At 43.2% G+C, this 14,958-nt stretch overlaps 1 protein-coding gene across 3 annotated transcripts in view; it reads right to left on the bottom strand.

Annotated features, from left to right (window-relative positions):
• Positions 1-251: 251 nt before the first annotated feature.
• The window catches only part of TLR3 (toll like receptor 3), a 35,859-nt gene continuing 21,152 nt past the window's right edge, over positions 252-14,958 (bottom strand). For all 3 annotated transcript variants that reach the window (XM_030564522.1, XM_030564520.1, XM_030564521.1), the window contains exons 3-5: positions 11,884-12,075; positions 7,772-9,600; positions 252-7,080 (exon numbers count right to left, since the gene is read on the bottom strand). In XM_030564522.1, coding sequence (XP_030420382.1) covers positions 6,852-7,080; positions 7,772-9,600; positions 11,884-12,075 — 2,250 coding nt within the window. In that variant the 3' untranslated portion in view covers positions 252-6,851. The remainder of the gene's footprint in view (positions 7,081-7,771; positions 9,601-11,883; positions 12,076-14,958) is intronic.

A 14,958-nucleotide genomic window follows, 5' to 3' on the forward strand; every position in this document is an offset into this window, starting at 1 on the left:
TGATTATTTAAAATAATTTTACTCAGTCATTTCAAGCACTTGATGTTTTCCTTGAAATCGCTTTTGTAGAACGAACAATTTTTGAAGAACTCAAGGAAAATTTTAATTTGTAAATATTGAAGTATATTTAGTCTTTGTTTCACAATTAATACCTTTATTACACATGTTAATAGCTAACATTTGTTAGCATGTTATATTGAATTGAGATGAGAAGTCTAATTTTGCTATTGTTTTTCATTACAGTAAAGATTTAGAGGACACACAAGGAATGTTCCACAAGTTACACTTTCCTCTATTTAAAGATTAAGTGACATGGTGTAAACCTGGCACCACATCTTTAAAGCCTCGCCTCCTCAACTTTCATGGCTTAAACAAGAAGAGAGAATTTGTCGCTTGGACTGAAAAGACGATGAGAAAGATGAGATGAGAGCATCACAATGAGGATAATCCTGTTACTGTAATTAAGGAATCATCGCATATCAGTTCATCTGTAAACAAAGCCCTTTATTTTCATTTTAGGTCTTCTGTAATCAGCTGTATGTATCCTTCAATCTCTACCAATGCACACAAAGTCTATTTGTTTTTGTTTGCTTGTTTGTTATTTTTTTCTCTTTAGCTAAACTTTATTATATGGCATCTGTTATCAGAGAATAGGTGCATTTTTGAAAAAGCTGTTAAAACTGATGCTTTTACAAATTGACATGTACATTTTATAGGCAAAACAGCTTTATTGTATGATTTATTATTTACATAAGAGGTTTGTTGCTGTAAAACAAATGGTTAACTCAGAAGTCCACGAGTAGTCAAACAGTCCCCTTTGTGGGGGCTTTGCCAATTCCCAACTCCCTCCAGAGTTATGCATCTGCCAGCGGCCCAGGTCGACAAATGGATTGGGACATTACAACACAACACCTTACTTTAGCTGCCTAGAAAATCACTGGAACAACAATGGACTCCACAAACCCTGAGTTAGGCACCTAGGCTCCCTATGCAATGCACAGGGAGAGATATGTTCCAAAGAATGGGATCTACAAAAGCCAGTACACTAGTTGCAGAGCTGCCTAAGCTAGCCAATAGGAGAAGCTGACGAGAAAGATGTGTCCAAAGCTCCATCCCTGTCTCTGAGTTCAGTACCTAGGTACAGGTTGCAGGGAGGTGCCTATGTCTGTTTGCAATCCACAACCAAGAAGAACCCATCTCCTGCAGTCAGGTGAATTAGGCCACTAAACCACTTCTTGTGAGAAGGAGTTGGGTGCCTGCCTAAGTCCACATAAAATGACCAGGGGAATGGAGGTGGTAGCCTGCCTCATAGCCTTTAGCCCAGTGTTTAGAGTATTCACCTAAGATGTCAATATTCTTAGCTCAATTCCCTTCTCTACATCATAAGAAGGGAGTTGAACAGTGATTTCCCACATCTCAGGTGCCTGCTTTAACTACTGAGCTTTAGAATGGTTTTCACTCTTTCTTGGGCCCAATTAATATTTAATTTATTCAATTAAAGATTCAACAAGAGAAACTGGGAGAGCCCCCAAACAGAATCTCCTAGAGATCAGTGAAAGTGTTTAAATCTCTTCTCTTCAAGCATAAGGGGGAACTGAACCAAGGTTTCCCACACTCAGATAAGTACCTGAGATTATAGCTTGTAAGGGAATGGATGTCCTCTGACTCCTACCCCTAAATCTGGGGTTCAGTACCTAGCTTCCTTTGATGATTTGAGCCTGAATGCTTTGCTGAAGCCAGCTAACCCATATTTGTGTGGATTCTATACATATATATAGTAAAAGTCATACAATTAAAGCAGAAATAAATGAGTTCAGTACACACCCAGTTGAATTATAGTATTCTTTATAATTCTTCCCTTCCTTCTGCCAAAGGGAAAAAAAAGATTATGTGTCAAAAGAAAGAGATCCAAAGCAAAAGTCAATAGCACAAACAACTGGATAGTTAATTTACTTTTAAGATTTTTCTCCCCACTCACATCTACAGCTCTATAGTCTTCAGCGACAATATTAACAAGATGTTTATATAGGCAACACAAATTACTATTTCTGCTGTTCTTCAAGTCAGCTATCCTGAATTCTTTCCTGTGCATGTCTTATCGGTAATAAAAGTAATGGTGATGCATTTGTGCCCATTGACACAGAGAGATCCCACAGCAACCCCTGTCCAACTTCACTGCCTTCATTTGGTTTGTATAGATACAACTGATGGGCCTTGTAACTGCAGTTTAGTGAACAATTTTGATTTACAAGAAAGAATAAAACTCGGTTTATTCTTAGTTTTGCGGATCTCCAGGAGTAAAACAAAATCCTCACTTTAGTCCCTAAACTAAGCAGTTATTACTTTGAATATATACACATACCCACAGAGTAATGCTAAAGTTTAATTGACTCCTCTAGTTTGCTCACATACTTATATTGCAATATAATGACAATTATTTTTCAAATAGAAAAGATATTTATATTACAGATCAGAGAAAATGTTTGTCATATATCAGTTATAAAATCAAATGTGATTTTGACTCATGAATTTAAAAGAACTTTCAGAATCTTTAGGAGATCCTCAATCCATGTTGAGCTCAAGCAGACTAGCAGAGGTGCCTCCCACAAAACATTTTCTAGTACGTTTTGTATATAGACAATTTATATTCATATACATTTTGGTATCAGTGGAAGTTCAACCAAGCAGGTTAATTCATAGACATTATTAATTATGAGCATAAGAAAATATCCTTCCATATGTTTGCTTTGGGAGTTTGTTTTGCCATAAATATCTTTTTCTCAGGAGAATATTTATGAGGAGTTTCCTGCAGAGATTACTAGCATAATTAGTTTGTGTGCATTGTGCATCCATACAGTTTAGTATTAGGGTGACCAGAGGTCCCGATTTTATAGGGACAGTCCCAATTTTTGGGTCTTTTTCTTACATAGGCTCCTATTACCCTCCACCCCGTCCCGATTGTTCACACTTGCTGTCTGGTCACCCTATTTAGTATTGATTTTTTCTTGCTATATGATACAGACCACTATGCATTAATCCAGCTCTCTGTCTCAGTCATGAATAATCCAGCCAAGTATAAGTTACCCAGTGGATTACACAATATCTCAGGTGAAGTTAGGATGTGGATGAAAGTTAGGATGTGGATGAGAGAGAGTTGGCTGTGATTTAATCTAGACAAGACACAAATAGGAGGGTGGGCTTGGGGAAACAACCATATGGCTTAGCAGAATTTATAGGAGCACCCCATCACCGACGGAACGTGACCATCATTTCTAAAAGTGTTGCTAAATCCTGAGTTGCTCTTGGATGTTCAGATAGTGGTTGCAACCATGGGCACTTTTCTGTCTGAGCCTGGTGAGAAGCATGCAGCCTTTCCTCTCTGACGCTGCTGTTCATGCCTTTGTCACCTCAAAATTAGATTGCTGTAATATGCGGTATGGGAGGTTACCTTAGGACTAGTCAGAAGCTGAAGCTAATGCACGATGTGGTGGGCCACTTATTCAGTGGAGCTGCACCTTGAAAGCATATTAAATAATATTCCAAGATCTCCGCTGCCTCACAATAATCTTCTAGGTGGAATTCTAAGTATTGGTTTTAACCTATAATCATAAATAGCTTGGGACACAATTACCCTGAGAAACCACCTCTCTTTCTCTGCCATAAGCCATTGTAGAGATCAACATGTCTCAGCACCCTCAATGTAAATGAAAGGGAGTGGTTGTCAGGGTGTTCTCTGAAAAGGATACTCCACTTTAGGACCCATTTTCCCTTTGGTCCACCAGATCCTGTATTTGGGAAGTCTACAGAACCCATCTGTTCTCAGGTTATTGAAGAGGAGATGGGCTGAGGATTTGGTGGATGAATATGAGAAGCTTTCAGTTGTATATTTCTAACTGGGAGAGGGATGCAGAGCCAGACGTGGGCACCTATAGATATTTTTTAGGAACACTAAGAAATAATAGTAATATTGATTAAATAGTATGATACGGTTTTTCATTCTCCAACTAGATATTGATTTCTGGTAAGTAGTCTATTCAGCTGCTCACGGGAAACAGCAGCTATTTCTTATCTTGCTTGTAGAGTTTAATGCATATTAGAACAGTTTTCATTGAAGGAGGAAAACCTAAGTGAACTGTATACATATAACTCAGGGCTGAATTAAATACATCTCAATGTTAATTGTAAAACCACAAGGATTTGCAAAGCTCCAGTTTGCAACAGCTTACCAAGAAAAATAGATATCTGAAAAGTACAAGGAAAAAAAGAGTTAAAAATCCAATGTAAAGTTGTAACAGGGTTCAAGTCCCACCCCTCTTCCTGGGGCCCAGTTGCTGCCCCCCAATAAGGCTCAAAGAGGCTTCAGGGTTGTGAAACACCCATGTCTTTATTTATATAAGGTTCTCCCACCACTATCTATATATAAATCTTGCAGGAGTAATCACCTCCTTTACAGGCCCAGCCAGCTCATTCCCTGCTGCTCCCCACCTTCTGGCACCCTCACAGCCTTTATAGCTCTTGGCTTGTCAGGCCAGCAGGTGTTGCCAATCCTCAGGCTAGCATAAGGCCTTTTCCATCAGCCCCAATCTTTTTCCCCGATTGGAGCTGACTGGGCAGGGACTAATTAGGTGCTTCTGCACCAGCACCCTACTACATAAGTCAACACATTTCAACCAGAGTCTGTTTCTTAGTTCAGGGTTCCTCAAAGGTTCCCCTCTCCCCCATAACAATCATCAAATTTCAATAGAAAGATTGTGATGTGGACCACCTCCTCTATCATTGGCTAGCATACAAGCCACCTCCTTTGCTAGTCACAGCCCCATAGTTTCCCTGTCACAAACAAAGAAATTACACACTTCAATAGGAATGTATTTTTAGCTGCCATTTGATGGAAGCTGGCAGCAGGAGAAGGGGAGCTGACTGTTGCTGTCATTCACACTAAGATTTATGTGCATGTAAAATGTCATGCAAATCAGGATGCTCTGGTTTTCTTTCACTGATATAATCCACAAGAATTTTCTTATGTTTTAGTAACAGATTTCTAGGTAAAGTGGCAACCTCTTAAAGAGACATATTGCATTTTGAATAGTATATGGTTATGTCTGTACAAAAACACAAAGGCCCCATTGAATGCACAGCACAACTAGCACGCTGAATATCAGTGAAAGCCATGGAGACCAAGGCAGAAAGAATCCTCCCCACATGGCTAGAAAGCTGGACTCCTAGCACCACAGAAGGTATATACCCCTTGCATAGACTTCCATGGTCTAGGCACCCAACACAGCAGAACCATATTAATTTCTCAGTTTATGGGGGACTTCCATTATGGGAGAGGGAAGATTTGTCCCTAAAAATGTTTAAAAGTTTTAGGGGCTGATTCTTCACTGCGTTGCAGTTTGTATAGTCATTTATACCTGTGTCAAATGAGTCTGAAACTTCACCAAATCAGAATAGTAGCCTGGTACAAGGGAGGGGGGAATTAGGGCCTCACTGATACTGTCAGAGCAATAGCCTGGTTCCTCCATCAAATTCTGTCCTACGGGTAGCTGTGAGTGCACTCTAGTCAAGTCACTGGTAAGACACTCATTTTCCCTTTGACTATTAATTGTACTGTTTACAGAACACATGGTACCAGTATGCCATTCTTATTTAAACACTGTTCTCCAAGTCATTTTAAGTGGAAAAACCAAAAGGTAGAACTAAAAATAAAAAAAATTACATAATATCTAAGAGACACGAAAAATACATGCTTACACAATAGAAGCATCCATACTGCATACATTATACAAAAGATTAAAACAAATCACATTTCATTTCTTTGATCCATATCCGCTCCCACTGAATTGAAGCAAGATTAGACACTGTGGATGATGGCAATAGCAAAATGCCACTCACTTCGGGGCAGCCAGGCTGTCCCCTCTTCTCTAATATTATTTGTTTTATATACAAAAAGTTCTGTGTAATCATAATATTTCAGGAATTAGAACTACATGCACTATTCTTGTGGCAATTAGGTCCTAAATCCTGTGATGTACTGAACTTAATTGGAGTTGAGGGTGCTTAGAACTTTGGAGGGTAAGGTCCTTATACCCAGAAAATGTATTTTGGATAATAGCTATCTGCTATAGATGCAATATTTATCAGACTGCATCTTCCATTTGAAAAAAAAATTAAGGGACTAGAAATATCAATTTACTGTTCTTGAATTTATAGAATACTAAAACATTGCCTTTAGGGATGCCCTAAATTCAAGCTATTTCAGAGGGGAGGTATCTAGATAGAAGACTATTAGAATTAGGAAGCAGGAGAGAAATTCTAGATCCTCACACATTGCTTAAAATTCACCTTAAGCCAGAAGACCTGCACACTGCCCTCTCCAACACTGAAGGAATTAACAAATGAGGTCTACATGTCCAGGTGCGTACTCCCACTCTAGCATTCATTAGTTTGTATATCTGTATCACATTTCCTCCCTCTTATTCATTTCCTCTCTAAAGTAAACAATCCTAGTCTTTTCAGCATCCCTTCATGTGGAAATTTACCATGCCGCTACACATTCTCACCACCCCTTTCTTCACTCTATTTCTGCTCTATTTTAAATAAGCTGATTCTTTATGATCACAGTTTGAAAGAGTTGTCGGTCCTATTTTTTGTGACCATCATGACCATTTTATGAACTCAGAATACAGGTGAAACAATATATGAAGGATAAGAACAATTACCAATTAAAAACACATAATAGGAAAAATAGAGGAGTTGCTGTGGATTGGTTTAATTTTTCCCCATAAGAACTGTTATCCTTTAGTCAGTCTGAAATGAAGTGTCCTAACAGTTCAATATTATACTTCAGAAATTCAGTGTATGTTGCTGCTAGATTTAAGTGCCATTTTTAATTGCTGATGAAATGCATTGACACGTTCTTTCTGAGCTGGCCAATCCAAGATGCAGCGAGATTTGAACATTCCTCTTCTCAAGCAAAGTGCATGATTCAGTTTGTAATCTGGAATGTCATGAAGAAAGATCAGTATGATGGAATCCCGACTTTGCTCAATAGCTTGCTGGACAGCATGGTACACCTTGAACCTTAAGTAAAAAATAAGGCAATTAAAAACTGGTGTCTTGAAAGTACATGCTATATAACTACACAGAGCTTATGAATGATTGAATCAGCTGATTTACGCAGGGATGAGTGACATCAAATAATTTTCTGTGACAGCCCCACAAACGTCAGTGCCGAATCAGGGCTTTAATTTGTATATAGTTTTTAACCTTTAACCTTTATGATAATACTGGTATTACGTAAATAAATCACTCATTTTTTAATTTAACTAAAAAAATAATAAATTTGCCCTCCAAGAAATTAACGGTCTCAATTTTAGGCTCACTTAGTATACAGTCTTCTTTCTGTCAGCCACCCAAACTGGCAGTGGTAAGACCCTGGCTCAAAAAATGATCTTTGTATGTTAACAACCTCACCAATCACTGTGTTGTCTCAAACATCTATTTTTAGGGAAGATCATCTGAAGGGAAATGACGGTTTGATAGACTAGACAAGCAGGTAGATTATGAGCCAAATTCTGCTTTCAGTTACTTTGGGGTCATCCAGAGTATCTCCATTAAATGTCAGACAGTTACACTCATGTCACAAAGTATAATTTGCCCTGGACTTTCTGTTTTCAAGAAAGTAGACCACTGTCTTAGAGATGACTGCATTAAAGATCTGCTGGACAAGTGTTATTCACACACATTCACATACACGCATGCACATACTCACTTTTTGCACCAGGGATCTTTTAAGAGATGTTCAGTGACAACAAAGATAATCTTCCGACTTCTTTTTATACTATTAATAGTGGCTTCAAATTCAGATATGCCTGCTTCAAAGTCTCGTTCCTCTAAACAAAACCTAATTTGAGACTGATCATTTTCTTCCAGAGGAATGAAGTTCTTGGACACCCAATTACTGTCCCTTCTTGCATGAATAACATAGGCATCATAATCAAATTCTTCCTGTTGCCTGTCTATTTCTGTAAAACCAAGTACTCGATTTACTGACACATTCCAGTAAAATACTATCCTCCAGCCTTCAAAATGGATAAGAACAACAATAAAGATGAGGAGCATTATCACAGTGGTGCTTATTATATACAGTAATTTAAAAGGGGCACTATCTTTGCAGGGTGAAATGTCAAAATGCATCACCAGAGTACTATGATACTTAGGTGGGGTGTTGCAAAGGTAATGGGTATCTAATCCAGGTATGTTTGTTTGGGTCACATTAAGCCAATTAACAAACCAGGAGATACTTTCACAGGTGCAGTCAAATGGATTGGAATCCATCTCTAGTTCTTTCAGATTCTTGAAAGCTGTCCCAAACACTTTTTCTTCAACAGATGTTATAAGATTTTTCTGAAGGAACAATGAATTCAGAGATATCTGGTCATCAAACAAAGATGCTGGAAGCAAGTTCAAATTATTTGATCCTAAATCCAGGCTTCTTAATTGAAACAAGCCCTTGAAAACTTGTACTGGTATCTCATCCAAGCCATTAGACTTCAAATTAAGTATATGCAGGTTAAGAAGATCTTTTAAAAAAAGGACAGGGCCACCTGGATTGGCATGTTTCCAAAGTCGAGCCAAATTATTATGCTGCAAATCCAGAATTTCTAGTTTGTGAAGTCCATCAAACAAATCATCTTTCACATTAGCTAGATTATTGTTGCTGATATCCAGGATGGTTAGATTCCGTAGAGGGTGAAAAGGTGAAGGGGAGAGATCCAGATTGCTACAAGCTACCTTCCGTAGCATCAGTTTTCTAAGGCTAGGAACAAAAGCAAACGATTCGCTTGTCAACGTCAGCCATTTGTTGTAGGAAAGGTAGATATCCTCAATATTTTGCAGACCTTTAAACTCATGACCTGTAAGCACCTGGTTTATTTCATTGAGTCCCAAATCAAGAATTTTTAGGTGTCCCAACCAAGAAAATGCTCCACTTTCTATTTTTGTGATTCTACTTTTTGTAAGATTAAGAAACTGCAGAGTAGAATTAGCAAGTGATGAAAACGTTTTATTAGTTATTATTTGTAAGCCATTTGTCCAGTTACATAGACTCAAATATTTCAGATTGTCTAAGCCGGTGAACATATTAGGAGTAATTTCTTGAAAATTATTACTATCTATAAGAAGATACTCTAAATGGCTTAGCCAACGAAAGGAGAAATCATCAATTCTTCTGACACGTGACCTTCTCAGATTCAAATATTTGACATTGGACAATCCATACAATGAATGAGAAGATAAGTGAGAAATCCTATTATCCTCTAGGTGTAAATTCTCTAAGTTTGAAAGCCAGGTAAAAGAGTCATTTTTTATCACGCTCAAATAATTTTTGGAAAGGTTTAAAACTGTGATGTTTGTTGTCTGCAGTCCGTGGAAGGTTGACTTGTAAATACAAGAAAGCTGGACCTGGCTCAGTGACAGATTCTGAATTCTTGTGCCTGATAATTCCAAGCAAAGTTTCTCTGTGAGATTTTCGCCAAGCTTAACGTTGTTCAGCATAAGGCCATACAGATTTCCAATTGCACGTAAACAGCCTGTGTGAAACTAGAAGTGAAAAAAATTAATGATTTTGACATTAAAAGAAAAAAAATCACCTAAGAAAGTTGTTCCATAAAGCCAAAATCTGGAAAGTTCTTCAAATCACAACCATAGACCAAGAACACAATTTAAATTAACTCATAGATTTCAACTAAATTCCACAGGACTTAACCAAACTTTGTTTTAAAATGTGTTATATTTCTATAGTAATGGTTCAAAACACTGTATAATAGCCTTGAAAATTAATATTTTGCATCTGTAATGAAAAAAACCTACTTTACTTTTACAGTAGATACATGAGAGTGATTTGAAATTCTGTGTCTAATTCTGATTTAACTCTGAATCTTTGGAGGTAACTTGGAAATATATATAACAAATCTCTCAGCCATGTATTTCCTGTGAGGTTTCATTTACTGATCTATTATCAAGAAGTGTCAAAATGGCACTAAATGAAAGAGAACATGGAATACTTTGGCAAAAAAAAAAGAGAGGGGGAGGGGAAAAGGATATTTAGGCCTACAACAGTCAAGATGAACTCAGTTTCTTTTTTGTGGGCACAATATGCACTCATGAAACTAGAGCCTATACATTTGTTTCCACAAAATGAATGGCAGGTACAAATCAGAATATTTGCCCCTCTTCTTGATTCATTATCAGAATTGATGAATGATAGGCACAAGTACTCATTTGTGCCAGTACATGAGCCAGAAAGAACACAGTTTGACTTTCAGAGCTGACAGGGAGGTTGAAGGGAGAGAGACAACAACAAAACCAAACCAATGCCAATTTACTTGTGAAATGAGTACACTTATCCTGAAAGTCAGGGAGAGAAATTCAGAATTCAGCAATGCCATTTTTGCAATCACTTTTCAGAGCAGAACCATATTTTAATGCTGCATTGATTGGAGTGTGCATGTGTAGTACATAAAATAGCATGCAGGAAGTAAACTTGGATGGAGGACATCCACTTTTTAATCTATTTGTATGCTTTTCTATGTGTTCATTTCCATAGTATCTGAGCACTTTGCATACACGAATGAATTTAGCTTAACACCATCTATGCGAGCTAAGTAAAGATTAGGAAATGAAGGGACAGACTGATTAACTAGTTTGTCCAAGATACCAGAGGACTGTTTATGGCAGAACTAGAAATAAAACCCAGATGTTGGCAGTTCTTGTACAATGCACTGATAACCAGAGCCATTGGAACTTCAGTTAAAAGAGTCAGAGAGGTGATGTGATGCTAGGGAAGATGCCAAGGAGGGGGAAGAAATATGCAGGAGAGAGAAGAAAGGAAGACAAGAAACAGAAAAACAAAAATGGGCAACGGCACACAGGTAAGAAGCCAGGAATGAGGGTGACAGTGAACAAAGGAAGGGCAATGGGGAAGAGAATACATGCAAAGGAGAAAGAGGGAAAGGAAAATTGATGCTTCTTTTCCAGAAAAAACTAGAGAGAAACATGAAAAAAAGACAATATGTGGAAAAAAAGAAGTTAGTACATTTATTTTTTGTTTTTGTAGTATTTTGTTGCATATCCCTGGCCGACAACTCTAAGTCTGGGGGCAGGGGAAAGAGATGAAATGGCTATTTTGAGCACTCATAGTACATTAATGTTGCTGCTTATCTTCTCTAGCTACCACCGTTGCAGTACAGACATATCCTAAGAAAATACATTCATTTTAAAATCCACAGCAGCAAGTTTCAGAGGCCTGGTCTATAGACTCAAGCTCACGGGCCTTGACCTATGGCGCTAAAAACAGCAGTGCAGAAGCTGTGGCTTGGACTGGAGCTCAGCTCTGAAGCCCTCCCCAACCCAACCTTCAGAGCCTGAACCCTTTGTCCACACGTAGCTATTTTTAGCACAAGCCCAAGTCTGTAGACCTGGGCTCTGAGTCTCACGGCCACAGGTTTTAAAATGCTGCGTAGATGTACTTTTGGTTACTAATTGTGACAAGATCCTGCTCCCATTTATTTCAGTGGAAGCTAGGTCATGCCCTTTACTACTAGTTAAGACTGAGTGATAACAATATCCCAAATCCCAAATGCTTAAATAAAAGGAAATGAGTAGTTAAGTGCATCAGAAATCTTACTTCACCTACATAATAAACCAACTCACAACATCAAGAATAAAGTAATGTGTATTTTATTACAACAGAACAATATTACTCCTGACCAAAACGAATACTATTCTTTTAGCAGTGATTGCAAAATAGAAAAATTATGTGTCAGATCTTCAGCTGGTGTAAATGATTTATACCAGCTGAGGATGTGGTCTTGTATGTCTTACCTCTTTCAGCGGGTTTGATGATACGTCAAGCCTATTTAAGGAAGTGTTGCTAAGAAAATCTAGTTCTTCCTTTTTTAACTCAGTGATTTTATTCTCTGACAGCACAAGCTCACGAAGGCTCTCCAACTGTTGGTGGGTTCCTAATTTTGTAGAAAGCAAACGATTATGAGCTACATCCAGTATGTTCAAATTCTGGGGGTGGAAAAAACAGATGAAAAATACATTAACAAGCTAAATACCTTTGGAATTATTTTAGCCATTCTGAGGTTAAAAATTGGTCACTGTAAGGAGGCGCCCTGGCTCCCCGCCACACCTGAGAGGGACGAGCCAGAGCAGGTGCCTCAGTGGGCGGAGCCAGCACTGCCTGTCCCCGCCCCCCAGAAGTCAAGGGGCGGGACAGGAAGTATAAAAGCCCAGCCCCAGCGCTCAGTTGGGCACAGGCTGCCGGAGAGGACAGACGCTGGTGCCTGGGCTCCCGCCGGGCCCAGCCTACCCCGCGCCCACTACCCAGAGGAGCGCTGGCCTGACCTGCCCCGCGCCCATTACCCGGAGGAGCGCTGGCCGGACCTGCCTCGCGCCCACTACCCAGAGGAGCGCTGGCCGGACCTGTCCCACGCCCACTACCCAGAGGAGCGCTGGCTGGACTTGCCTCAGATTCGGTACCCGGAGGAACGTCGGCCTGACCTGCCGTGTACCCGATAACCCGAGGAATGGCCTGAGCTTCCCCACGACCGGTACCCGAAGGAGCCCATGGTCTGGGACCCCCCAGACGATGCTGGCAAGGACCAGGTACCCAGAGAGGGGGAGGTTGGAAGTGGCCCGGGGGTAGCCGACCCTGGTTTGGCTCCTGAAGAGCCCGAACCCATGTCAGTGTGTTGCGGCCAGGATCCCCACTGACCGCAGCGGGTCTTGACCGCTGCTAGGGCCCCGGGCTGGAACGCAGTGGAGTGGGAGGGCCTGCGTTCCCCCTGCCACCCATAACCGGGTGGCAGACTCCCCCTTTTCCTGCCTATTGCCACTGCTCTGCCCTGATCCAGAGGGCCAGAGCTAACTAGACTTGTGTTTGGTGCCCCGCCTGAACCAAGGGCTGGGCCCCCTTTTGACTTTGCCGCTGCTCTGCCCTGATCCAGAGGGCCAGAGCTAACTAGACTTGTGTTTGGTGCCCCGCCCTTCCAAGGGCCTGGGCTGATACTGTGTTTGCTCAGCCCCTGCAAGAGGTCTGAGCTTGAACTGTTACTGCCCCGCCCTGTCCAAGGGCTGGGGCTTATTTACTTTGAGAGCCCCGACCCCGGCTAGAGGGTCGGGGCTCTACCTTGTTTACAGACCCTGTACCCCGCTCAACACCTGCCGAGGGGCTAAGCCTACCCGGACTGCAGTGTGTAAGGAGGCGCCCTGGCTCCCCGCCGCACCTGAGAGGGACGGGCCCCGACACGACCGGCGTACATGTGGAAGCACCACTGGGAGGTATCGCCCAGGATGTGGGCGCGGACCCTTAACGCCGGTGATCGGGGGGCCGCGGGAGAGGGAGCCCCCTCCCCCGAGACGGACCTGTCCCACCTCGCCGCCCTTCTGACCGAGAACCAGGATCAGCAGCAGGCAGTGCAGTCACGATGGCAAGAGGAGCAGCAGGCCGCCCAGCTTCAGCAGCAGCTCATAGAGCAGCTGGGGACTCAACAACGCCAGCTGATCCAGGACCTGGTTCAGCAGCAGCAGGAGTTCCAGCTGAAATGCCTCCAGCACCTTGCAGCGGAGCGGGGGCCCCGAGAGGGGGTCCAGTCAGGGGGCCCCGCCGGCAGCCCGGGGCCCCGCCCACCGATCCGACTGACCATGATGGGCCCCGGTGATGACCCAGAGGCCTTCCTGGTCACCTTTGAGCGGGTGGCCACCGTCGCGGGGTGGAATCCTGACCAATGGGCCTCCATCCTGGCTCTGTACCTGACAGGAGTGGCTCAGGCAGTCTACCGAGGCCTGTCTGCTGAGGCCGCCCAGGACTATAGGCAGGTGAAATCCGCCATCCTGGACGCCCTCGATGTGAGCCCGGAAACCTTTCGACAGCGGTTCAGGGGCCTGACGTACCCCACGGGGGCCCGGCCTCGTATGGTGGCCCAGGAACTGCGGGAGAGCAGCCGGCGGTGGTTGCAGCCTGACCGTCGAACGTCGGAAGAGCTAGCAGAGCAGGTGATCCTCGAACAGTTCACCCACATCCTGCCATCGCGAGGAAGGGCCTGGGTCCTCCGTCATCGACCGGCAACACTGGCTGCCGCTGTCACCCGGATGGAGGACTTCCTGGCGGCAGAAGCCCCGGTGGGCCCAACAGGCCGACCAACCCCACCGGGGCCAGAACGCCCCAACCCCAAGAAGAAGGCGACACCCACCCGGGCTGCAGCCCCACCAGCACGGCCGGCCCAAGCCCCAACTCCCGCTCCCCGGAAGGTGCCCTTGAAACCCGCAAGGGACTTCCCCAGGACCCGGACCCGAGTCGGACGACCTGACCTAGGGCCTTGTTTCTCCTGCGGCAAGTCGGGACATCTCCAGAGGGATTGCCCCCAAATGGAGTGTACCTTTGGTCAAGTCTGCTCCGGGGAGGCTCGGGCCTGGCGCCGGCAGCCCGCCAAGATTACGGCGCCTGTGCTGGTTGAGGGGTACCCGACCGTGGCCCTCCTCGACTCCGGTTGCGGACAGACATTAATCCGCAACCACTTAGGTCCCTTGGCGGATGCACGCCTGGTGGAAATTCGCTTACAATGTATCCACGGCGACGTACGGCCATACCCCAGCGCCTGGGCCCAACTGACAATAGACGGGGAGACCCGACGGATGGTGGTAGGTCTCGCACCGAGTCTGGCGTATCCAGTGATCCTGGTACGAGACTGGCCCGGGTTTCCTGCCATCCTACGCCAACATGCCGGAGGCGGCCTGGGTCCCATACCAGCCTTGGAAGGAGAGGCCCCAGAAGGGAAGGATGATGAGCGGGGGCCCCCAGAAATGGAAGAGGATGAGCTGGACCCCCTGGGGGACCCCGCCGCCGAGGACGGGGACGATGCTTCCCCGGGCGAGGCCAGGGATCTCTCGGCC

The sequence above is a fragment of the Gopherus evgoodei genome, chromosome 5, assembly GCF_007399415.2.
Source record: "Gopherus evgoodei ecotype Sinaloan lineage chromosome 5, rGopEvg1_v1.p, whole genome shotgun sequence".
Taxonomy (NCBI): Eukaryota; Metazoa; Chordata; order Testudines; family Testudinidae; genus Gopherus; species Gopherus evgoodei.